The sequence below is a fragment of the Microcaecilia unicolor genome, chromosome 1, assembly GCF_901765095.1.
Source record: "Microcaecilia unicolor chromosome 1, aMicUni1.1, whole genome shotgun sequence".
Classification (NCBI taxonomy): Eukaryota; Metazoa; Chordata; class Amphibia; order Gymnophiona; family Siphonopidae; genus Microcaecilia; species Microcaecilia unicolor.
Genome location: NC_044031.1, coordinates 41,553,239 through 41,574,522, shown reverse-complemented (window position 1 = coordinate 41,574,522; position 21,284 = coordinate 41,553,239). Strand labels below are relative to the sequence as shown.

At 45.9% G+C, this 21,284-nt stretch overlaps 1 protein-coding gene across 1 annotated transcript in view; it reads right to left on the bottom strand.

Moving 5' to 3' along the window:
• The window catches only part of LOC115466151, a 168,293-nt gene extending 147,620 nt beyond the window's left edge, over positions 1 to 20,673 (bottom strand). Inside the window, exons 1-4 of the mRNA XM_030197264.1 lie at positions 20,546 to 20,673; positions 19,071 to 19,222; positions 11,635 to 11,811; positions 7,605 to 7,772 (exon numbers count right to left, since the gene is read on the bottom strand). Of these exons, the coding sequence (XP_030053124.1) occupies positions 7,605 to 7,772; positions 11,635 to 11,811; positions 19,071 to 19,222; positions 20,546 to 20,673 (625 nt within the window). The remainder of the gene's footprint in view (positions 1 to 7,604; positions 7,773 to 11,634; positions 11,812 to 19,070; positions 19,223 to 20,545) is intronic.
• Positions 20,674 to 21,284: the final 611 nt, after the last annotated feature.

Genomic DNA, 21,284 nt, shown 5'->3' with positions numbered 1-21,284 from the left:
CACCCAGCAATTCTCCTCTCTCCCCTGCCCCCCCTCCAGCCATCCAGCGATTCTCCTGTCCTGTTCCCCCTCCAGCCACCCAGTGATTCGCCTCTCTCCCTTGCCCCCCCTCCAGCCACCCAGCGATTCTCCTCTCTCCCCTGCTCCCCCTCCAGTCACCCAGCGATTCTCCTCACTCCCCTGCCCCCCCTCCAGCCACCCAGCAATTCTCCTCTTTCCCCTTCCCCCCCTCCAGCCACCCAGCGATTCTCCTCGCTCCCCTGATTCTCCATCAAAGTGGCCGCGTTATTGAAAGCCCTGCCCATCTGTAGCCTTCCCTTCGAGTTCGTTCCCTCAGAGTACCACCCTCGCGGAAAGAGGAAATGACGTCAGAAGGCGGGACTCTGAGGGAATGAACTCGAAGGGAAGGCTGGAAACGGGCAGGGCTTTCAATGACGTGACCACTTCGACGGAGGTAATCAGGGGAGCGAGGAGCATCGCTGGGTGGCTGGAGGGGGGGGGCAGGGGATCAGGGCTTGCTCCCGTTGTTTTCTTTTGCCGCTGCCGTTCAGCTGTCACTGGTGTCCACAAAGGGCTGAAGCTGCTCCCGCGGTACGTTTCTGTCACATATTGACAGAAGCGTCCTCAAGATCGTCGTCTCAGCCCTCTCTTGTTTATTTTAATTGTGCGCTTCCCACCTCCCTGCTTTGAATAGGAACATCTTCTGACGTCAAGCAAGCAGGCTTCTACTGTGGGAGAGTGACGTCAGGAGATGGTTACGAACGCAGGTAGAGACACTGGAACGTTGCAGGAGCAAATTATTATATATATATATTTATTTTTTTTTTTACATGAACAATAGTAATATATTTCCAAAGTGTGGCATTCTAATCTCATATTGCCAGCAAAACCTTGGTAAGAACCCTTTTCTTTGTTTTGTGACCACTTTAGGACAAATCATACACCAAACAGATGAGACAAGCCACAAACTCTAACCAGAGTAATTATTAGCTATTTAGCTAATCACTTTATTAGTCCTACAGCGCTATGGACAGCATCAGGTATTACGTGCATACCCAACAGAGCAGCAAGCAGCTCCCAGGAGAAGCTCAGTAGCCAATGCAGTGGACTGTGAACAAGGGGATCCAGGTCCAAATCCCACTCTACCTGGTACATTTGTGGTGGAAATTGTGAGGCCTCCAAAATCACCAAATTATCTACTGTACCTAAATATAGGAGACACCTGAAGGCTGTCAGACTTCTTGGGAATGCCCCAAAATTTGATCATATGCCCCCCCCCCCCCCCCTGTTTATATTGTACCACTAGTTGCCCATATCTTTTAGAATCAAGTTTAAAATCCTATGCACAGCACACAAATTACTATGGGGATAGCAGCCATTATACCTGGGTAGGTGGACAACTTTGTATATACCTGCACAATGTCTTGGGTCCTTACGACACCATGGAATGTCACTGTCACATTTTTCTAGGGCACACTGGGTGGCCACAAGGGAGAGGGCATTCTTTTGGCTTGCACCAACTTTATGGAATGATCCATCTTTAAGCAGGACTTTAACGTACAGTTCACAGTATGAGGAAGACCATAATGTCCTCCAGGGACCTACTTTCTTTTATTTATTTAGATTTTTTTTAGATCTATTAATATTATGGAAGAGTAAATGCTGCCTCAGGATATATATGTTAGATATGACCTACCGTTTTTATGGAGTAGTTTTTTTATTTTTTTAAAATTTTGGTCTTAATGTATTTTATATTTATTTATTTATTTATTGCATTTGTATACCACATTTTCCCACCTATTTGCAGGCTCAGTGTGGCTTACAATACATTGTGAATGATGGAAATACAATTTGTCACAGTACGATTATGGGTTACATTGTGAAGAGTTATGGGAAGACAAAGTCAAAGTCAAAATATCATCTGGGGAATAGAACAATGGAATGTAACAATGGGGAAATGATAGGGCGATAGAACAATAGCAAGAGAACATTAGGGTATAACAATTTAGAACAATAGCAAGAGAACATTAGGGTATAACAATTTATCTGTGGGTAGAGTTTTAACTGTGGTGAAAGTATGGGGGAAGAGAATTCAGAAGAGAGTGTACTGATGCATTTCTATTAGTGTGTATGGACTTCCTGTGTTTTGATCCTTGCAATAAATTTTCTCAAAGAGATGAGTCTTCAATAGTTTGCGGAAGTCGGTTAATTTGTAGATCGTTTTCAGGTTGCGTGGTAGTGTATTCCAGAATTGCGTGCTCATATAAGAGAAGGTTGATGCATGCAGTACTTTGTATTTTATGCCTTTGCACTTAGGGAAGTGGAGATTGAGGAAAGTTCGGGATGATCTTTTAGCGTTTCTGTGTGGCAGGTCTATTAAATCAGACATGTATGCAGGGGCTTCACCGTGAATGATTTTGTGAACTAAGGTGCATACTTTAAAGGTGATACGTTCCTTGAGTGGGAGCCAGTGTAGTTTCTCACGTAAGGGTTTTGCACTTTCGTATTTTGGTTTTCCGAAGATGAGTCTGGCTGCTGTATTCTGGGCTGTTTGAAGTTTCCTCAGTATTTGCTCTTTGCAGCCTGCGAATAGTGAGTTGCAGTAGTCCAGATGACTGAGTACGAGTGATTGCACTAGGCTGCGGAAGACAGATCTTGGAAAGAATGGTCTTATTCTTTTCAGTTTCCACATGGAGTAGAACATCTTTTTGGTTGTGTTGTTTGCATGAGTCTCAAGTGTTAGGTGGCGGTCAATAGTGACTCCAAGGATTTTTAAAGTTTCTGAGATTGGCAGATTTAATTTAGGTGTGTTAATAGCGGTAAATTTATTCGTGTTGTATTGGGAGGTAAGTATGAGGCATTGAGTTTTTTCTGCGTTCAGTTTCAATCGGAATGCATCTGCCCAGGTGTTCATGATGTGTAGACTTTGGTTGATTTCGTTGGAGATTTCATTAATGTCTTGTTTGAAAGGAATATATATCGTTACATCATCGGCATATATGTATGGGTTAAGGTTATGGTTTGATAGAAGTTTTGCCAAGGGGATCATCATTAGGTTGAAAATAGTTGGCGAGAGGGGGGATCCCTGCGGTAAACTGCTTTGATATACATAAGTACATAAGTAATGCCACACTGGGAAAAGACCAAGGGTCCATCGAGTCCAGCATCCTGTCCACGACAGTGGGCAATCCAGGCCAAGGGCACCTGGCAAGCTTCCCAAACGTACAAACATTCTATACATGTTATTCCTGGAATTGTGGATTTTTCCAAGTCCATTTAGTAGCGGTTTATGGACTTGTCCGAAACCGTCTAACCCCTTTTTAAACTCTGCCAAGCTAACCGCCTTCACCACGTTCTCCGGCAATGAATTCCAGAGTGTAATTATGCATTGGGTGAAGAAAGATTTTCTCTGATTGTTTTAAATTTACTACACTGTAGTTTCATTGCATGCCCCCCAGTCCTAGTATTTTTGGAAAGCGTGAACAGACGCTTCACATCCACCTGTTCCACTCCACTCATTATTTTATATACCTCTATCATGTCTCCCCCTCAGCTGTTTGTAATACCAAAGCAATACACCCCCTGATATGCAGGGATATCTGTGCAGCCATTTCTCTCAAAATGATGCCAGACAGATGTCGTTGTGCCTGGGTTTTTTTTTGGCATTTATAAGTTGGATAGGTCGGTTTAGAAAATGGCTCTCCTTTTTCGACATCTTTGAGCAGAAAACCCAGACGTTTTTCCTGTTTGAAAATGGCTCTCAGATGGACTTTTTTTGGACAATTCTGACTTGGACTTTTTTTCCCCGAAAATGCCCCTCCATGTGCATTTAGACAGTACATCAACTTTTCTCTAAAAAGGAATGCGATCACACAGGCCTAAATAATTCTGGTAGCACAATGGATGTGCAGAGGTGGTGAAGATAGCTACTTGAGGCTTGAAAGTGAACTAAAGTCCAATATAAAACCCAGGCTGTAAATTGGACCTGTCCCTTCAAGAGTTATCCAAGGCCATGAGGAGTTTAGATCTTTTCCCTGCACATATTAATTCTGTCTTCTGTGGGTTATGTACTGGCATAGCTAGACAGAATCAATGCTATACATTTGTTCAGGATTCTAAGTACTCTGATGAATTCCGAGCTGAGATGACCAAGAGCTAAATATCAACAACGTATGTGTAGTGCCTGAATAGGTGTTCTCTAATGAGACTGCTTAGGGAAGACAAGTAGCTGTTGAATAGAACAGATGATAAAACAGAACTCTTGTGACACACCAGAGAAGATGGGGATATGATGACAGACTCCACTGTGATAGTCAAAGCTGTTAAGAAAGAACAATTTAAACCAACTGAATGCTTGGCTACACATACCAAGGCCTTCAGGCAGAACATAAATGTCAAATACCAGAGAAAGATTAAGGAGTACTTGACCATGATTCATGAAAAGGCATAGTTTACTTGAAATGTCTCAGTGCTGAGGTGAGGACTGAAGTTGATCTTGGCCCATTTCAGCCCATTAGTAGTTGACAGAAAGTTGGACAGCTCTATTTGCACTGCCTTTTCAATGATGTTTCCTAGGATTAATAAGTTTGATCAGGTCAAGGTTTGCTTTCTTTAAAATTGATGGTGAAATTAGATCTTACCTTTAATTTTATTTCCTTGAGTCCTCCAGACTAATCCAGGCAAGCGAGTATACATGTTTCTACAGCAGGTGGAAACTCAAAACTATTGAGCTGTGACATCATCCAATAAGTATCCTGTGCAGCCATCTGCCAGCCAGTATTTCTCTCACAAAGTTGTAACAAGGAACTTCCCCTTCTAATAAAAGAACCCTGAACCCCAGATAATCATTCATGTTAATGAATGTCATATAATAAACCTGTACAGGAGCAGATTAGAATCAGGGAAACCCCCACTGCTGCTCAACTTGTCACTTCTAGCACAACATATCCATATAAAAGCTGTACCTCTTAGAAACTACCTTGGGCAGGTTCTGAGCTGGTCTGGAGGGACTCAAGGAAAGAAAATTAGCAGGTAAGATCTAATTATTTCCTTACTGTCCCAAAGCAGTACCTGATGAAGGTGGGAAATGTACAAACCAGCAAAGAGCATACTAGCCTCAAAGGACACCTCTTGGCTAACATGAACATCCAGACGATGATGACATACAAAGGAATGCAATGATGACCAAGTGGCCACTCAACAGATCTCCTGCAGAGGAATTAGGCTATGTTCACCCAAGAATTTGCCGGAGTTCTGGTGGAATGAGCCTTCAGAATTCGCAGTACGGGACATCTGAAGAATATATAATGATGTAAAAGCTTCTTTAATCCATCTGGTCCCAAAGCCTTAGATGCTGTTCTCCTTTTCGGGCTCCCACAAACAGCATCTGTTCTCTTTAAATAAACAGCACAGTTCTCTACCCACAACCCACCTCTTCCACTCCCTCCATCTCTCGAAAGACCAGAACATGGACTGATTAAGATGTAAAAATGAAACTATCTTCAGGAGAAAGGAAGAGACCAGCCCCACTACTTTAAGGACACCAAGAATGGTGCACAAGACAAGGTCTGCAACTCTGAAATATGCCTTGCTAAACAAACGGCTACCTAGAAAACCACGTCTACAGTGAGATCCTTCACGGAAGCTTTCTTTAGAGGTTCAAAATGAGCCTTCTGCAATGCCAAGAGCACTAAAATTTAGATTCCACTGTGGAACCAGCAAATGCCTTTGAGGTCTCAACAGTTTCACTTCCTTGAAGATGCGAACCATAGCCAGATGAGATATCCCAAGGTCTTACTGCACGCTTGACTCCTATAACAGGTTATAGTCACCATGTGCACTTTAAAAGAGGCTAATGCTAGGCCTTTATCTACATCCTGAAGGAAATCCAAAATTTCTGACACCGAAGGTCTCAATGGCACCAACCGACATTCCTCACACTAATCTTCAAAGATGTACCAGATTCTAACATATGTTACTGAAGTGCAACAAGGTACCTGTAACTTGACTGGAATATCCTCTCTTTCTAAACTTTGTCAGGCCGCAACAGAGAACGAAGCCATATCCTGCACTGACACTGGGCCCTGCTCTAGGAGACTGTCAAGTGACTTAGAAGTAGAGAACCAACACAAAACAGATATACAAAGAACTCTGTGGTCTCCTTGGTCAATCCGAAAAGTCAAGGCTACACAGGCTGCAATGTGTTTCTATCCTCCGGATAACCCTACCCAACAGTGTCCAAGAAGCCTGTCTCTTGGTCACCACTGGACTAGCACGTTTATTCTTTCTGAAAACCTCTCCTTTTAAGTGACTAAAGTATCTGGGCACTTTCACATTCTTGACCATAACCATGAGAGCATTATGCATTTGAACGTCTCAGTTGACAGACTCTACTCACCTGGATCTAGCATGTTCGAGTTCTAATCTGCTCCTGGTACAGGCTTATTTGATTGTGAGTATGTTCAAGTTAATGAATATGGTTGTTTGTCTGGGGCTCCCGGTTTCTTAATTGGAGAAGAGGTGAGAGGGGGGGTGAGGGGAGATCCCTTGTTGCTAAAATACTGACTGGCAGAGGGCTGCACAGGATACTTATTGGATGATATCAAACTTTAGCCAGATTTACCACTGCCAGCTACTCCCCCTCAAGGTCACAGTCTCCATAAGTCTTACGCCAGATAAGAAAGGATCAGGACAGGTATATTCCAAACTCTTCAGCAAATCTCTTTCTTTCTCCTTTCGTTTTTTATTTATTTATTTTTTAAGGTTGTTGTGCTGCAAAAGGAGAGCTCCATAGAAAGCAGGCGAGAGGTGAAGGGAGGGAAGAAATAAATTCACGGGACACCACAGACAGGGATCTGAAGACCTTCAGATATGACTCTGCAGACTCAAGCCACCTGCAAAGCTCAACTGGGGAGCAGCTGACCAACTAGACCAGGAGCAAATCACTCAGAGCCAGAGGCTGAAAAGTGCTGGAGTGCTCCACCTGCTGAGGAAATGCTGAGGAGCTGGACTGGATGTCAAGAGAGAAAGAGCTCAGTTATCTCCACCTGCTGGTTGATAGACACCTATCCCATAGGTTCTGGAATACTGGGAAATTACATAATGGAAATATTCATTGTTTTGACAAAGAAACAATAAAAACCTGTGTTTCACAAACACTTCCACTGGGGTCCCCAAATGATTTTCAAAGTGGAAACAGGTTAGGCCTCTTTCATCTGGTCTGTTGACTGAGACTAAGTGGCTAAGACAAGCCAGAATAGTTATATCTCGTTAGTACTACTACTATTTATCATTTCTATAGCGCTACTAGACGTATGCAGCGCTGTACACTGTAGCTAGTAGCAGAAATCTAACATTAGTCTATGCTAGCACTACATTATAGAAACAGCTCAAGCATGTCTCAACACTGTCCACTCAATTAGATGGGGGCAGACTGCAGGAGTGTACAAATCCCAAAATACACAGCCCAATGAGGAAAGTGGTTGAATAAAGAACTCTGGAGCTGCAACGTCCAGCAGTGCTTGCTCCACACAGTGACTATGTAATAATAGAACCCTGTGGGTGAACTGTGACCAAAAGCTGGATATCCAACATCTGTTTCATACCTTCTGGAACACATCCTTTAATCTCTACTTCTGATGTCCCCTTCTCAGAGCTCTCTTGTATGGTCTTGGTGGCCACTCTGGCAGCAGTGGGTATATTTACAGGTATTTGCAACGGACAGTTCACCAAGCCAGGTGGATGTGACCTACCCTGAGTCACCAGAGATGCCACTTTAAAAAGAAGAGACACACTTTTTAGAAGTTTGCCCCCTGAAAACATGAAACCCCTCCCCAAAATGCTGAACCACAGAAAACCCCTGTCCTCAGATCACAACTCAAAATAGTTCACTCAAACTCAAAAAAATTCCTCGCGTGCCTAGTTCACTGAAGGACTCTCCAAGTTTTGCTTAAATTTATTCAGGCTCTGAAAGGTAAGGGGTCAAGACTGGGTGGGAAGCCAAAGCCAAACCTAGCCCTGGCTCTAGTCTGCATCCATTCATCCTTTATCAAGCAAAAAAAAAAACAAAAAAAAAAAACCTCATGAACTGAGATCACACAGCAGGCTCTGTAGCTCTTAAGCAACTTGTATGCTGAGTTAGTACTGCTACAGTACCTAGATACAAACTGGATATAAAACCAAGTAGTGACAACCCAGAGGGCCACTGATGCCACAGAGGTTCCAAGACTTTATTCCAATCCAGATATAGAGCCAAAACTTACTCTATTTCACATGTGATGACCTAATGCAGCCACATAACATCTGGCTGTAAGTTAACAGCTTTGATCCTTGAAGTAGGCTGTTTAGCAAAAGCACGGCAGTATCAGATCATCGCATAGTACAAAATTTAGTCAAGTTTTGGCTCTATATCTGGATTGCAATAAACTCTTTTGGAACCTCTGTGGCATCAGTGTCCCTTTCTGGGTTGTCACCGCTTCTTGGTTTCACTTGTTTATTTGCGGAGATATTTCCACTCATTTTTGTATTCTGTTAATTGGATGATACTGTAATCGCTTGCTTAGACTCAGGCCCTGCTTCAATTCAGCATCCGAGGAAACTAATGAATGATGCAGGCTTGTGATTCTATCCAATGGACTTATTTCTATTCATCAAGGTCTTGACTCTAAGCCCCTAACACAGGCTACTTCACCAAGCTGAAGCTTGGCTTGAGCTTTGAAATTTCAAGACTTGCTCAACTCTTACTAAAAAAACAATGAGGAGTGGGGGCAAGTAATTACATGAAATAAAACAGAACGTTCTTAGAAGACCAGCAGTTCACCAAGTCACATATGTTGAGTAATTCCTTGTGAAAAGTCCAGTATAAATGCTTGATCAGAAAATCAACATGATGTATTTAAAAATTTCAATCTTCCTTTATTTTCAAACATGCTCTTCTTTTTATGTAACACACAATTGTTGAGCACTTAGCATTTATACTGGACTCTTCACTTGTTGTTGGATTATCTGAGTTAGAGCCATAGTAGCCTTCCTTCGTTTGTTGATACCGAGTAATTCCTTGTTCCACTGACATTCTGTGTGGCCCTGGACAAGTTCCTTTAACCTCCTGTGCCTCAACCTAAATATGAGCTGTCATTGACTTTGCATGACCCTGACTCAATGCAGTGTCAAACGGACATCAATCTTCCAGAACCTTCTGGAAAGGCAGAAACCTTTCATCGTATGTGCACAGTAATTCTTATGATTTGTTTTTCATTCTACAGAGATCATTGGATGTGTTGTCTACTGCAACATATCTCTATGAAATGCTTCTTCTTACTTTGTTCTTTTGGGGCTTTTTTCCTCCCCACAAAAACACTCATTTTTGTCCCTTTTAAAGTTTATTCACATTTCTGCTGAAAAAGAATGAGAGAAAATGGACCTGCACTCCTCCAGATAGTCCCAAGGGTCAGGCAGAGGACCCAGGATATTACTCTGCCTTCCTAGACTCAACTGGGTGACTAGCTCTCTAACTGGGCCCAGAAGTCACATCCACCAGACCCAGAAGTGGGCTGCATGACTATGCCCATCTATCACCTGTTCAAGAAAGAGAATATGGAGGTGACTTGGAACAGCACAGTAGGACATGCATTCACAAGCCATTGTTTTCTGCCTCCATCTGTCCACGTTAAATTTCATCTGCCTTTTGGATGTCCAGTTTTCCAATTTCCTAAGGTCTTCCTGCAATTTTTCACAGTCCACAAGTGTTTTAACAACCTTGAATAGTTTTGCCATCTGCAAATGTAATCATCTCATTTGTCGTCCCAATTTCCAGATCATTTATAAATATGTTATAATAGCACCGGTCCCAGTACAGATCCCTGTGGCACTCCACAATTCACTCTCTTCCATTGAGAGAAATGGCCATTTAACCCTACCCTCTGTTTTCTGTCCAAAAGCCAATTCCTAATCCACAACAGAACATTGCCTCTTATCCCAAGACTCTAATTTTCTCAGGAGTCTCTCATGAGGAACTTTGTCAAAAGCTTTCTGAAAATCTTGATACACACATCAACCAGGTCACCTTTATCCACACATTTATTCACACCTTCAAAGAAATTAAGTAAATTGGTGTGGCAAGACTTCCCTTGGCTGCTGACGCTGTCCCGATAAACCATGTTTATTTATGCTTTCCGTAATTTTATCCTTTATTATAGTTTCCACTATTTTACCTGACACTGACGTCAGGCTAACCATTCTGACATAAACTCATCTGGGCTGGTCTGGTGGTATCTTCACAGTTGTTCTCCCCCTAGTCAAAGCTAATATACATAAAACTGAGGGAGCTGTGGGGTCATCAACGTCAAGGATCTGCCACACAAGAATAGTGAAAGGCTTCTGCCTTTGCAGAAAGATTGGTGTCAAGCGCAATAATGTCAGTCATGTATGTGCCTGATGAACTACTTTGTCTCCAAAGAACATTTGCTACAGGTAAATTATTTAGCCTTACCTTCTGTGAGACACCTTTTAACACCTGTCTCTGTTCTCCTCAGATCTTGCTGTCCTTGGATACTGGTGCTATTCCAACAACTGCTCGTTGTGCTGGAGGGACTATATTTGCTTATTGGGATCTCCTTCAAGCAGTTTACACATCTGCATGAGGCAGTCACATCTCCTTGTGATCCTGTGTTTTAACAGCATAAGCGAATGAGATATCAGTTGAATGGAGTTACAATTCTTCAACCAAGTATATAGTGACTGATTAAGCACACTGGGGCCCCGGTGTGGCCAGATTGGGTGCAGTTACTTCTGGCAGGTATAGAGTTTAAAGATGGGCCAGAGACTGCAAAGGTCAAAGCTGATCAAGTATCTTGAGTAACAGGTATGGAGAGTGTCTCATCCTGCTCTTTGGGAGGAAAAAAAACATAGGTAGCTGCAAAACAACAGGACCCCAATGATCACACAGAGGGACACTTAAAGGAATCAAAAAACACCACCAAACTATTAACTCAGAAGGGAAGTTGCTGAATAAAACTATGCCATTCCTAGACAGCTATGGAACTGTAAAGAAGTCCTGCAGCCTATGACCCGTCCTTTCCCTTACAGGAGATTCTTAGGATGGCAACCTGATTCATTAATCCATAGATGGATGGATCTTTGCTCAAGGCAAATTATAAATTTGGATAGAGTTTGTAGGTCATTACCTAAGAGGATATATAATTTGATAGAGGGTATGCCTTATATTGTGTAGGGATTCTTTAGTACTACCAAAAGGGGCACTTAAGTCACGACTTTCCTCTTATGGGATTATTTATTTGTTACATTTGTATCCCACCTTTTCCCACTTATTAGTAGGCTCAAAGTGGCTTACATAGTTCCGGAGAGGTGGTTACAGACTCCGGTGTGAACAAATACAGTGTAGGGGTACTATTACAGTGACAAATACAGTAAAGAAGTATCAGTAAATAGGTTGGGGTGATTCAGATAAAATGTCAGGGTGTGATCATGCGTCGGGGTTGATTAAATTGCCATGTTTCATTATTTAGTATTTATGTCAGTTCTGTGGGGTATGCCTTCTTGAACAGGTGAGTTTTTAGGTTTTTTCGGAATTCTAGATGATTATTTGTAGATTAATGAACTATGGGGTTTTTACTTTACCCTCTGTATATAATCTTTTCATGCTCGGCTCCGATCTCTTCAACTCCACATATTCTGGAGAGAAAGCGGCAGCTGTGCAACTGAGGTCTGTGCAGGAAGGTCTGCATACACCAACAGGGACTCCTGGCACACAGCTCACCAGGCCAGGCAGGTACGATGCACTTGGCATCACCTCAGCTGCAGAAACACACAAAGAAGTTGAGTTAGTACCTCACACTCTCCTCTGTCATCTCAACTCTTTTACCCTGGAGAGTTGATGGTAGGAAGTCATTAAGTTCAGAGGAGGATCATGTCAAAACCAAACTCAAAAATCTAAAGCCAATGCAGATAATTGATTTGCAAAAGACAGTCCCTGGGACATAGATTGGTAGTGATGAATGCGGGGAGATGGAACAGAGACGATATTGGACAGGGAAGTTTATGGGACACAGAGAGGAGAGATGCAGAACATGGGGAAAAAAGACAGGTACACAGATGGAAGATGGATGGCGAGCATGAAGAAAGAAGAAATGTCAATCGGCAGGAGATCCTGGCGAGTGAGTTGCGAAGACAGAGGGAAACAGAAACCAGAGCCTGGGACCAACATGATTTGAAAAATAAATGAACAGCAACAAAAGGTAGAAAAAAACATTACGGGTGATTCTACTTTGTGATTAGAATATGTCAGAGCTGGTGTTAAGACGTGGTTAGGGCCTAGGTCAGAAATTTGGGATGGGATCCCAAAGACCACTACCAGGCCATGCCTTCTTTAGCTTCCTGCAGGCTTAGGGCTCTCTCTGGCCAGGGGGCAGTTGTCCTAGTTGCAACCCCCCCCCCCCCCCCACCTCTGGCATTTTGTGAGCTTGATATTTTGCACATTAAAGGAGGAAATGCATATCTTTCTATTTCTGTGGTGTGGCTTCAAGCTAATATATGTTTATCATTTTTGATCAGCTAATACGTATTTGGCATTTGTGTTCTGTGTGTGCGTGATACAAAATTCATGCTAACAGAATACATCTATGTAGCATTCTGCAGTAATTTAGCTTGTTCAGTCTTCCTGATAGTGCTAGTGCCAAGTGGAGAGGATATTTGAGAGGGGACACAGGGATTTTGTTGATACTTGTTATGTACTGTTTTGTAATTATAAAACAACAGTTGTACAGAATATTGTTTCTTTTTATACTTTAATAAAATGATATATAAAATCAGAACCGTTCAAGGATTGTGTGGATGGATCCGACAGAGCTCACAGGAACAAGGAGAGAGCAAACGGGGACAGAGCTTGCGGAGATGAGGCAGGAACACTGACAGAGCTCGTGGGATGGGGACAACTTTGTCCCCACATCATTCTTTATGAACATCCAAACATCGGGGGAAAAACTCTACAAATTTGCTCTTCGACTCTACATTTTGCCCCGCCATGCTCACAAGTCGTAAAGGGCATCAGATAAAAAGGAACAACCCATCTCTAACTTAGCTAAATCCTGCATCCAAGAAGCCCTGTCCATTACCGAGTCATCCAGAAGCTTCTCGGTCCAACGAAAAAAGCTCGAGCCACCGAGCCCCCACACACTGACGCCTGCAATGCCAGAGCCGTAATAATCAAAATTACGCTTTACAAACACTTCTAACTTTCTATCTTGGGGATCACGGAGAGACACGCCACCATCCATGGAAATAGCAGTAGTTTTAGTGACCGCCGCGACCACTGTGGGGGCCTTGAGAGAGTCCCTATCCTCCTGGGGGAGATAGAGCCTCGCCATTGCCTAAGCCACCTTACAAGGAGAATCAGGGGAAGCCCACTCCTGGGAAATCATCTCCTTGATATCTTTATTCATGGGGAAGGACCGTGCTGTATGCCTAATGCCCTTAACTAAAGGGTCAACCTGCTTCACATCCCCCACGGGAGCTTCGGCTGGCTCAAACTTAAGAGGTCACAATCAATAAGCTCCGAGAGCTCATCCCTATGAATGATGCGGACTACCGAAGGGTCCTCCCCTGGAACCACGTTGTCCTGCTCTGTAGCAGACAATAAAGGGTGGTCCTCCCTGAGCTCACTGAGAGCGCCTTCAGAACCGCCTGGAGAGTAACACTTCCCCTCATCTACCCAGTCCAGCCGGGGTTTTTTTTTTAGCCACTACTGGACTGAATTCCACCCCCCCCCCCCCCCCCCGGGAGGTCCAGCTGAGAAGGCCCCAACCTCCATGCCTTATACAGTGTCCAAACAAATTTTGGGGGAAAACCCATCCCCCCTGCATTCTCCTGTCCTGAAGGCTGACCGGGAAAAGGGGGCACCTACCCCAAAGAAGGCACTTCTGCAGGGCAGGAAGAATTAAAAATGGTGGCGGTTCCCGTCAAAGATAGAAACCGCCGCTGTCAGGCCTGGCAGAGAGCTTGCCTGTGCAGATCCCTCAGCACCCGAAGCACACGCTGAGGGGACCCTCTGCTATTAGCTCTGGAGGCGCAGCCGACGTTTGTTTTGGTTCCCCACAGAGCCGACATGGAGTTCCCGGTGCCTCTACACCCCGGCGCAAACATGCGCAACAGCAAAGAAGCTTGGCTAAAGACACTGGCGTGGCAGGAAGGAGAGAGACAAGGACCGATCCTGTGCCCTAACTACCAGCACCAGCGAACTCTCCCCCAACAAAAGGCACCTGCTCCTCTGGACAGCACAGCAAAGAAGAACTGGTAACAAACCGGATCTGCTTTGCTTCCCCCCCCCCAAAAAAAAAAAAAACAAAAAACAAGTATGCTTGAGCCTGGTTGCTGCCAACTGAAGAGGCACTCAAGGCTCCCCGCCCTGACATGGGAACCGAGGCACAAGGCTGTCTACATCGGACAGAGCAGCACAGGGGGAGGGACCCAGCTGACCAGGTGTGACACCCCAAGGGGGGAAAATGCAGGCCCCACCAGACCCGCACCCCCGAAGCAAAAGAGAAACAAGTACAGGAGTTCTGACCTAACCTAAATATCAAAAATCATTTTTTTTTCTAACCAAAGGCCTACAAAGACAACCCCCCAGGCCTACCAGACTAGTCAGACTGCACAGGCTGCACGTCTACCCTCTGCTGGAGACTGAGAAATACTGGCTAGCTGGGGTTCTGCACAGGATACATATACAGTGTTCAAAGTTCAGTGTTTCTCAGTCTCCCTCTGCTGGTAGGCGTGCATAACCCAAGCATCTTGACTGGTCTGGAGGGTCGCTGAGGAAATGTAGATTTATGGGGCACCACAGACAAGGATCTGAAAACCTCCAGATATGACTCTGCAGACTCAAGCCACCTGCAAAACTCAACTGGGGACCCGACCAACTGGACTGGGAACAAATCACTCAGAACCAGAGGCTGAAAGTGTGTCTATCCACCCTGCTAGGGATAGAAAGTACTGAGGAGCAGAACTGGATGCCCAGAGAGATATGTCTCAACTCACTTTCAGTTCTCTATACCCAGCTGCTGGTGACACAACAATCCCACAGATTCTGGAATAGTGGGAAGCTACATAATGGAAAGGTAGGATATCACCTTGCTTCGGAAGATTTGGGAGAGATACCGGTGCCAGAAATGGTATTTCAAGCTGACGAGGTCAGAGAAATTGAATAATAATTCTCTATAAACCTGGAGGATGTAATGGGGCAGTTCTACAAATTGAAGAGTAGCAAATCTCCTAGACCGGATGGTATTCATCCCCGAGTACTGATAGAACTGAAAAATGAACTTGTGGTGCTACTGTTAGTAATATGTAATTTATCCTTAAAATCGAGCGTGGTACCGGAAGATTGGAGGGTGGCCAATGTAACGTCGATTTTTAAAAAAGGTTCCAGGGAGGGGAATCCCCTATGTAATGTTCTTTCCTGCGCAACGCATGGTCTTATTGTTGTTTTGCCTGTTACATTTATAGCCTAATTGGGCAGCGGGATGCTATTGACTAATAAACGCAATCCATTGGAGGGAATAAAATGTTACAATGTTAAAATGTGGAAGCATAAACAGAGGGAGGACGTGGGGGGGGGGGGGATAAAAATGACAAAAGTTTGATGACTGTACATGGCAAATTGCCTTAATTGTTTATTTTTGTTTTGAATGTCATCAATAAAATTTTGAAATATATAAAAAAGGTTCCAGAGGAGATCCAGGATATTACAGACCGGTGAGTCTGACGTCGGTGCCGGGCAAAATGGTAGAGGACTACTATAAAGAACAAAATTACAGAGCATATTCAATGCATGGATTAATGAGACAAAGCCAGCATGGATTTAGTGAAGGGAAATCTTGCCTCACCAATCTATTACATTACTTTGAAGGGGGTGAACAAACATGTGGATAAAGGTGAGCCGGTTGATACTGTGTATCTGGATTTTCAGAAGGCGTTTGACAAAGTACCTCATGAAAGACTCCAGAGGAAATTGGAGAGTCATGGGATTGGAAGTACTGTCCTATTGTGGATTAAAAACTGGTTAAAAGATAGAAAACAAAGAGTAGGGTTAAATGGTCAGTATTCTCAATGGAGAAGGGTAGTTAGTGGGGTTCCCCATGGGTTTGTGCTGGGACCGCTGCTTTTTAACATATTTATAAATGATTTAGAGATGGGAGTAACTAGTGAGGTAATTAAATTTGCTGATGACACAAAGTTATTCAAAGTCGTTAAATCGCAGGGAGATTGTGAAAAATTACAAGAGGACCTTACAAGACTGGGAGACTGGGCATCTAAATGGCAGATGATATTTAATGTGAGCAAGTGCAAAGTGATGCATGTGGGAAAGAGGAACCTGAATTATAGCTACGTCATGCTAGGTTCCACGTTAGGAGTCACTGACCAAGAAAGGGATCTAGGTGTCGTCATTGATGATATGTTGAAACTAGAGAGTTGCACGGGGACAGAAATCCAACTGGGAAGACAGAGCTGTTGACTCACATGAAAACGCGAAACGACCTTTGGCAAAAAAGTAGGAACCGTCAACAGTGTAACTCCTGCCTCCGTAAAACGTAGAAATGGATCTCTACAGGATAAGGCCTGCAGCTCCAAAACTCTCCTCGCCGAAGAAATAGCGACCAAAAACACCGTTTTCAACGTCAAGTCCTTCAGTGATAACAGTGAGGCTCAAAAGGCGGCCACCGGAAAAACCAAGGAACGCGGTGGACGTAAATGATTCACTCCTCGCAGAAAACAAATGATATCTGGGTGCGAGGCCAGCGAGGATCCCTGAAGACAACCCCTAAAACACGCTAGGGCCGCTACCTGAACCTTCAAAGAACTCAAGGACAGGCACATCTCAAGGCCATCCTGTAAAAAGGCCAAAATAGCGGCCACCAAAGCCGACGTTGCAGTCAGCCCTGCTGCCTCACACCACAACTCAAAGGTTCGCCACACTCAAGCGTAAGCTGTAGAAGTGGAACACTTCCTAGCTCATAACATAGTAGCAATGACTTTGTCTGGATAGCCCTTTTTTCTCAATCTTGCCCTCTCAAAAGCCAGGCTATAAGACCAAACGGGGAGGGATCCTCAATAATGATCGGACCCTGACGTAACAACCCCCAACGAGCCAGCAGCCGCAAAGGACTGCTGACTCGAAGACGGACCAGATCTGCATACCATGGATGCCTGGGCCAATCTGGAACCACGACAATCACCCGACCAGGGTGACGAGCCACATGACCTATTAGCCTGCCTATCACGGCGGAAACACATACAGGAGGTCAGACAGGGGCCACGGCTGAAGAAGAGCATTGATCCCTCGAGAGAGGGGATCCCTGCCTCTGCTGAAAAATTGCGGAACCTTCGCATTGACTCCTCGAGCCATGAAGTCTATGGCAGGAACTCCCCACCTGGACGTGATTATCGAGAGCGCCCGATCGGAGAGCTCCCACTCCCCTAGGTCCAGTACGTGACGACTTAAAAAATCTGCTTTGACATTCAACGCCCCCGCTATGTGAGCCGCCGATAACAGGGGCAAGCGCTCCTCCGCCCAAAGACAGAAAAGGGACGCCTTCTTGGCCAGAGCAGCACTCCTGGTGACCCCCTGACAGTTCACATAAGCCACTGCTGTCACATTGTCGGAAAGAACCTGAACCGGCCTCCCTGTCAGGATCGAACAAAAAGCCAAAAGGGCCAGATGAATCGCTCTCAGCTCCAAATGGTTGAGGGACCAGGACGCCTCCTCCGTAGTCCACGACCCCTGCGCCACCTGACCCAGACAATGGGCTCCCCAGCCTGAGAGGCTGGCATCTGTGGTCACAACCAGCCAGTCCAGGACTGCCAAGGGTATGCCGATCTCCAGCTTGTTGCGGCAAAGCCACCACCGCATTGCTAGCCTGGCCGATGGTTTCCAGGGAAGGCAAACAGTGTAATCCTCCAACAAGGGGGCCCACTGACTCAAACGTGACCTCTGAAGAGGCCGCATATGACTCCTGGCCCACGGAACCACCTCCAGCCATGGAGCCCAACACCTGAACATAATCCCAGGCCCTGGGCACTTGAAACCCCAATAGACTCCGAACCTGAGACTGGAGCTTCAGTATCTGATTGACCGGCAAGAACACTGCGCCCAACCGAGTGTTGAACTGCACTCCGAGATATTCCAGGGATTGAGAAGGTAGTAACTGACTTTTGTCCAAGTTGATTATCCAACCCAACGAGTGCAGTAAACTGACGACCCTGTCCGTCCCCTGCACACTCTCCTGGAAGGAAGGCGCCCTTATCAGCCAATCGTCTAGATAAGGGTGTACTTGTACTCCCTCTCGCTGCAAATAAGCCGCAACTACCACCATAATCTTGGAGAAGGTGCGGGGCACAGTTTACAGTCTGAATGGCAGAGCCCAAAACTGAAAATGTTGGCCCAGAATCGCAAAACACAAAAATCGATGGTGAGGCGGCCAAATGGGGATGTGCAAGTAAGCCTCCTTAAGATCGAGTGAGGTAAGGAACTCTCCTGGCTGAACGGCGGGCCATGACAGACCGAAGAGTTTCCATCCGAAAATGACGTACTCGTAGGGCCTTGTTCACGCCCTTTAAATCGAGTACCGGACGAAATGATCCCCCTTTTTTGGGTACCACGAAGTAAATGGAGTAGCGGCCTAAACCTCGCTGCTCCAGAGGCACGGGAACTACTGCTCCGAGCTGGACCAGATTTCTTACAGATTCCTTGACCGCTGCTACCTTGTGCGGAGGGAGCCTTGCAAGGAGACTCCACAAAAAACTCTTGCCAGGGTTTGATAAAACTCCAGTTTGTAACCGTCTCGGATGACCTCCAAGACCCACTCGTCTGATGTCACTTTGGCCCATCCTCCGAGGAAAAGGGTCAGCCGTCCCCCTATCACCACCAGGAGATGAGCAAATACCCCATCATTGGGGACAAGCTCCAGCGGCTGGTCTTGAAGAAGCCCCGCTGGGGCAGCGGTCTCCACGAAACGGCTGCTGCTTCTGAGAAAAACGCGATTTCGCGAAAGATCCAGATCTACCTGGACTATACCGGCGTGCATCCCTAAATTGGGACCATGAGCCGCCCACACGGGAACCAGAATGAGGCTTATCCTCAGGCAAGCGGCAGCCTTTAGAATCCCCCAGATCCTTGACAATCTGGTCTAAATCTTTCCCAAACACAAGCTTGCATCTAAATGGCAAACGCGTCAAATGAGATTTAGACGCCGTATCTGCAGACCAGTGACAAAGCCACAACCAGCGGCAAACCGCTACTGAAAGCAAAACCCCCTTAGCTGAGGCTCAAAGGAAATCATAAAGCAAATCCACCAGGTAAGCTAGGCCCGCCTCGAGAGAAGGCAAAAACTCCATGAACTCCTCCGGTGAGGCCGCTTTCTGCACCCAGGACAGACACGCTCTGGCCGCATAGGAACCGTAGACAAAAGCCTGCATACACAATGCCACCACTTCGAAAGACATCTTCAATGAAGACTCCAACTTCCTATCCTGAGGATCCTTAAGAGCTGTGCCGCCTTCTACCAACAATGTAGTCTTCTTAGTGACTGCAGTGATTAAGGAATCCACTGTGGGCAGACGGAAAGCCTCCCGCTCCGCGTCAGGGAGCGGATAGAGGCGCGCCCTGGCCACGTGCAAACCTGCCTCCGGCATGTCCCACTGAGCCACAATGAGCACCTTCATTGCCTCATGAATATGAAAGGTCCTGGGGGGGCCACTTAGTGCCCGACATAATAGACGGGGTTACCGAAGAAGGAAGCCCGCTGTCCGGAATGGAGATGTTCAAGACTTCCATAGCCCACACTATTAGAGCCGGCAGCTCTTCTTGGCGGAATAAACGAGCTGCCTTGGGATCATCTCCCCCTTTCTGAGGCCAATTTGCCGTCCTCCGGAGAATCTGACTGGGCTTGTCGGGAAACTCCTGACAATACTGCATTCAATTCAAGCTTCTCCTTCTTACCTACAAATGCACTCAGTTTGCTGCCCCTCACTACCTTTCTACCCTCATCTCCCCTTACGTTCCCGCCCGAAACCTCCGTTCACAGGACAAATCCCTCCTCTCAGTACCCTTCTCCACCACCGCCAACTCCAGGCTCCGCTCATTCTGCCTCGCCTCACCCTATGCTTGGAACAACCTTCCTGAGCCCATACGCCAAGCCCCCTCCCTGCCCATCTTCAAGTCTTTGCTTAAAACCCACCTCTTCAATGCTGGGTTCGGCACCTAACTCTTACCGTTCAGTAAATCCAGACTGCCCCAATTTGACTGCCTCTATCGGACTGACCGTTCACTTGTCTTCTAGATTGTAAGCTCTTTGAGCAGGGACTGTCCCTCTATGTTAAATTGTACAGCGCTGCGTAACCCTAGTAGCGCTTTAGAAATGTTAAGTAGTAGTAGTAATTGGCCATCATCTACCTCCGAACACACTGAAATAGCATCCAAGCCTCGTGGTTCAAACTGCGGATGCGTGGCTATAAAGGAGATGATGCGGCCACTTCTTACGGAGGTGACATTGCAGGAGGTGCCACAGCGGGGGCTCCCCCGGACCTCTTGAGGAGGAACGCCTTGTGCATCAGCAGCACAAATTCCAGAGAAAACTGCCTGCCATCTGCTGCAATCAAAGTCTCCATCGCCAACGCCCCCCCTCTCGATCAGAACCACGAGGGAAGGAATTCAAAATGGCGCCAGATGAACCCAGTCCTGGAGCAGCCGCGCTGGAAATGCAGCGTGACACTCCCTCAGAAACAGACGCTGCCCTGCTGTCCCCTGAGTCCAGTGCTAACAAAAAAACCGCATCCGGCGCCTGGAGGGAACTACTAGTGCCGGAAGAGGCTGCGGGTGAGAACGCCGGGGACGCCCGAGAAATGGCACCAAAATTATCAGCTGCAAGGCAGGCCGAAGCAGGCGCAAAGGACAACAATGGTGCTGCCGACTCCATGCTCTGACACGAGCGGTCCCTCGCCCCCAAAACCTGCTCCTCAGATCGGGAGCCGCGAAACCAGCCTGTGCACGCTCCCGACGCTGCTCTCTGGCTCCCACACCGGGAGCAGCGTTTGACTGTTTCCAAGGGAGCTGCCATAAGCCTCCACTGAAGCACCAGAGTACAGTCCACCCCCCCCCCCCCCCCCCCGGCTAGAAGCACAAACTTTCCCTGCACACTACCCCGGCTAAAATGAAGCCCTTTTTACTGTGAGTGCAAACGAGTGAAAAAATCCTTTTTTTTTTTTTTGTCAGACTCACG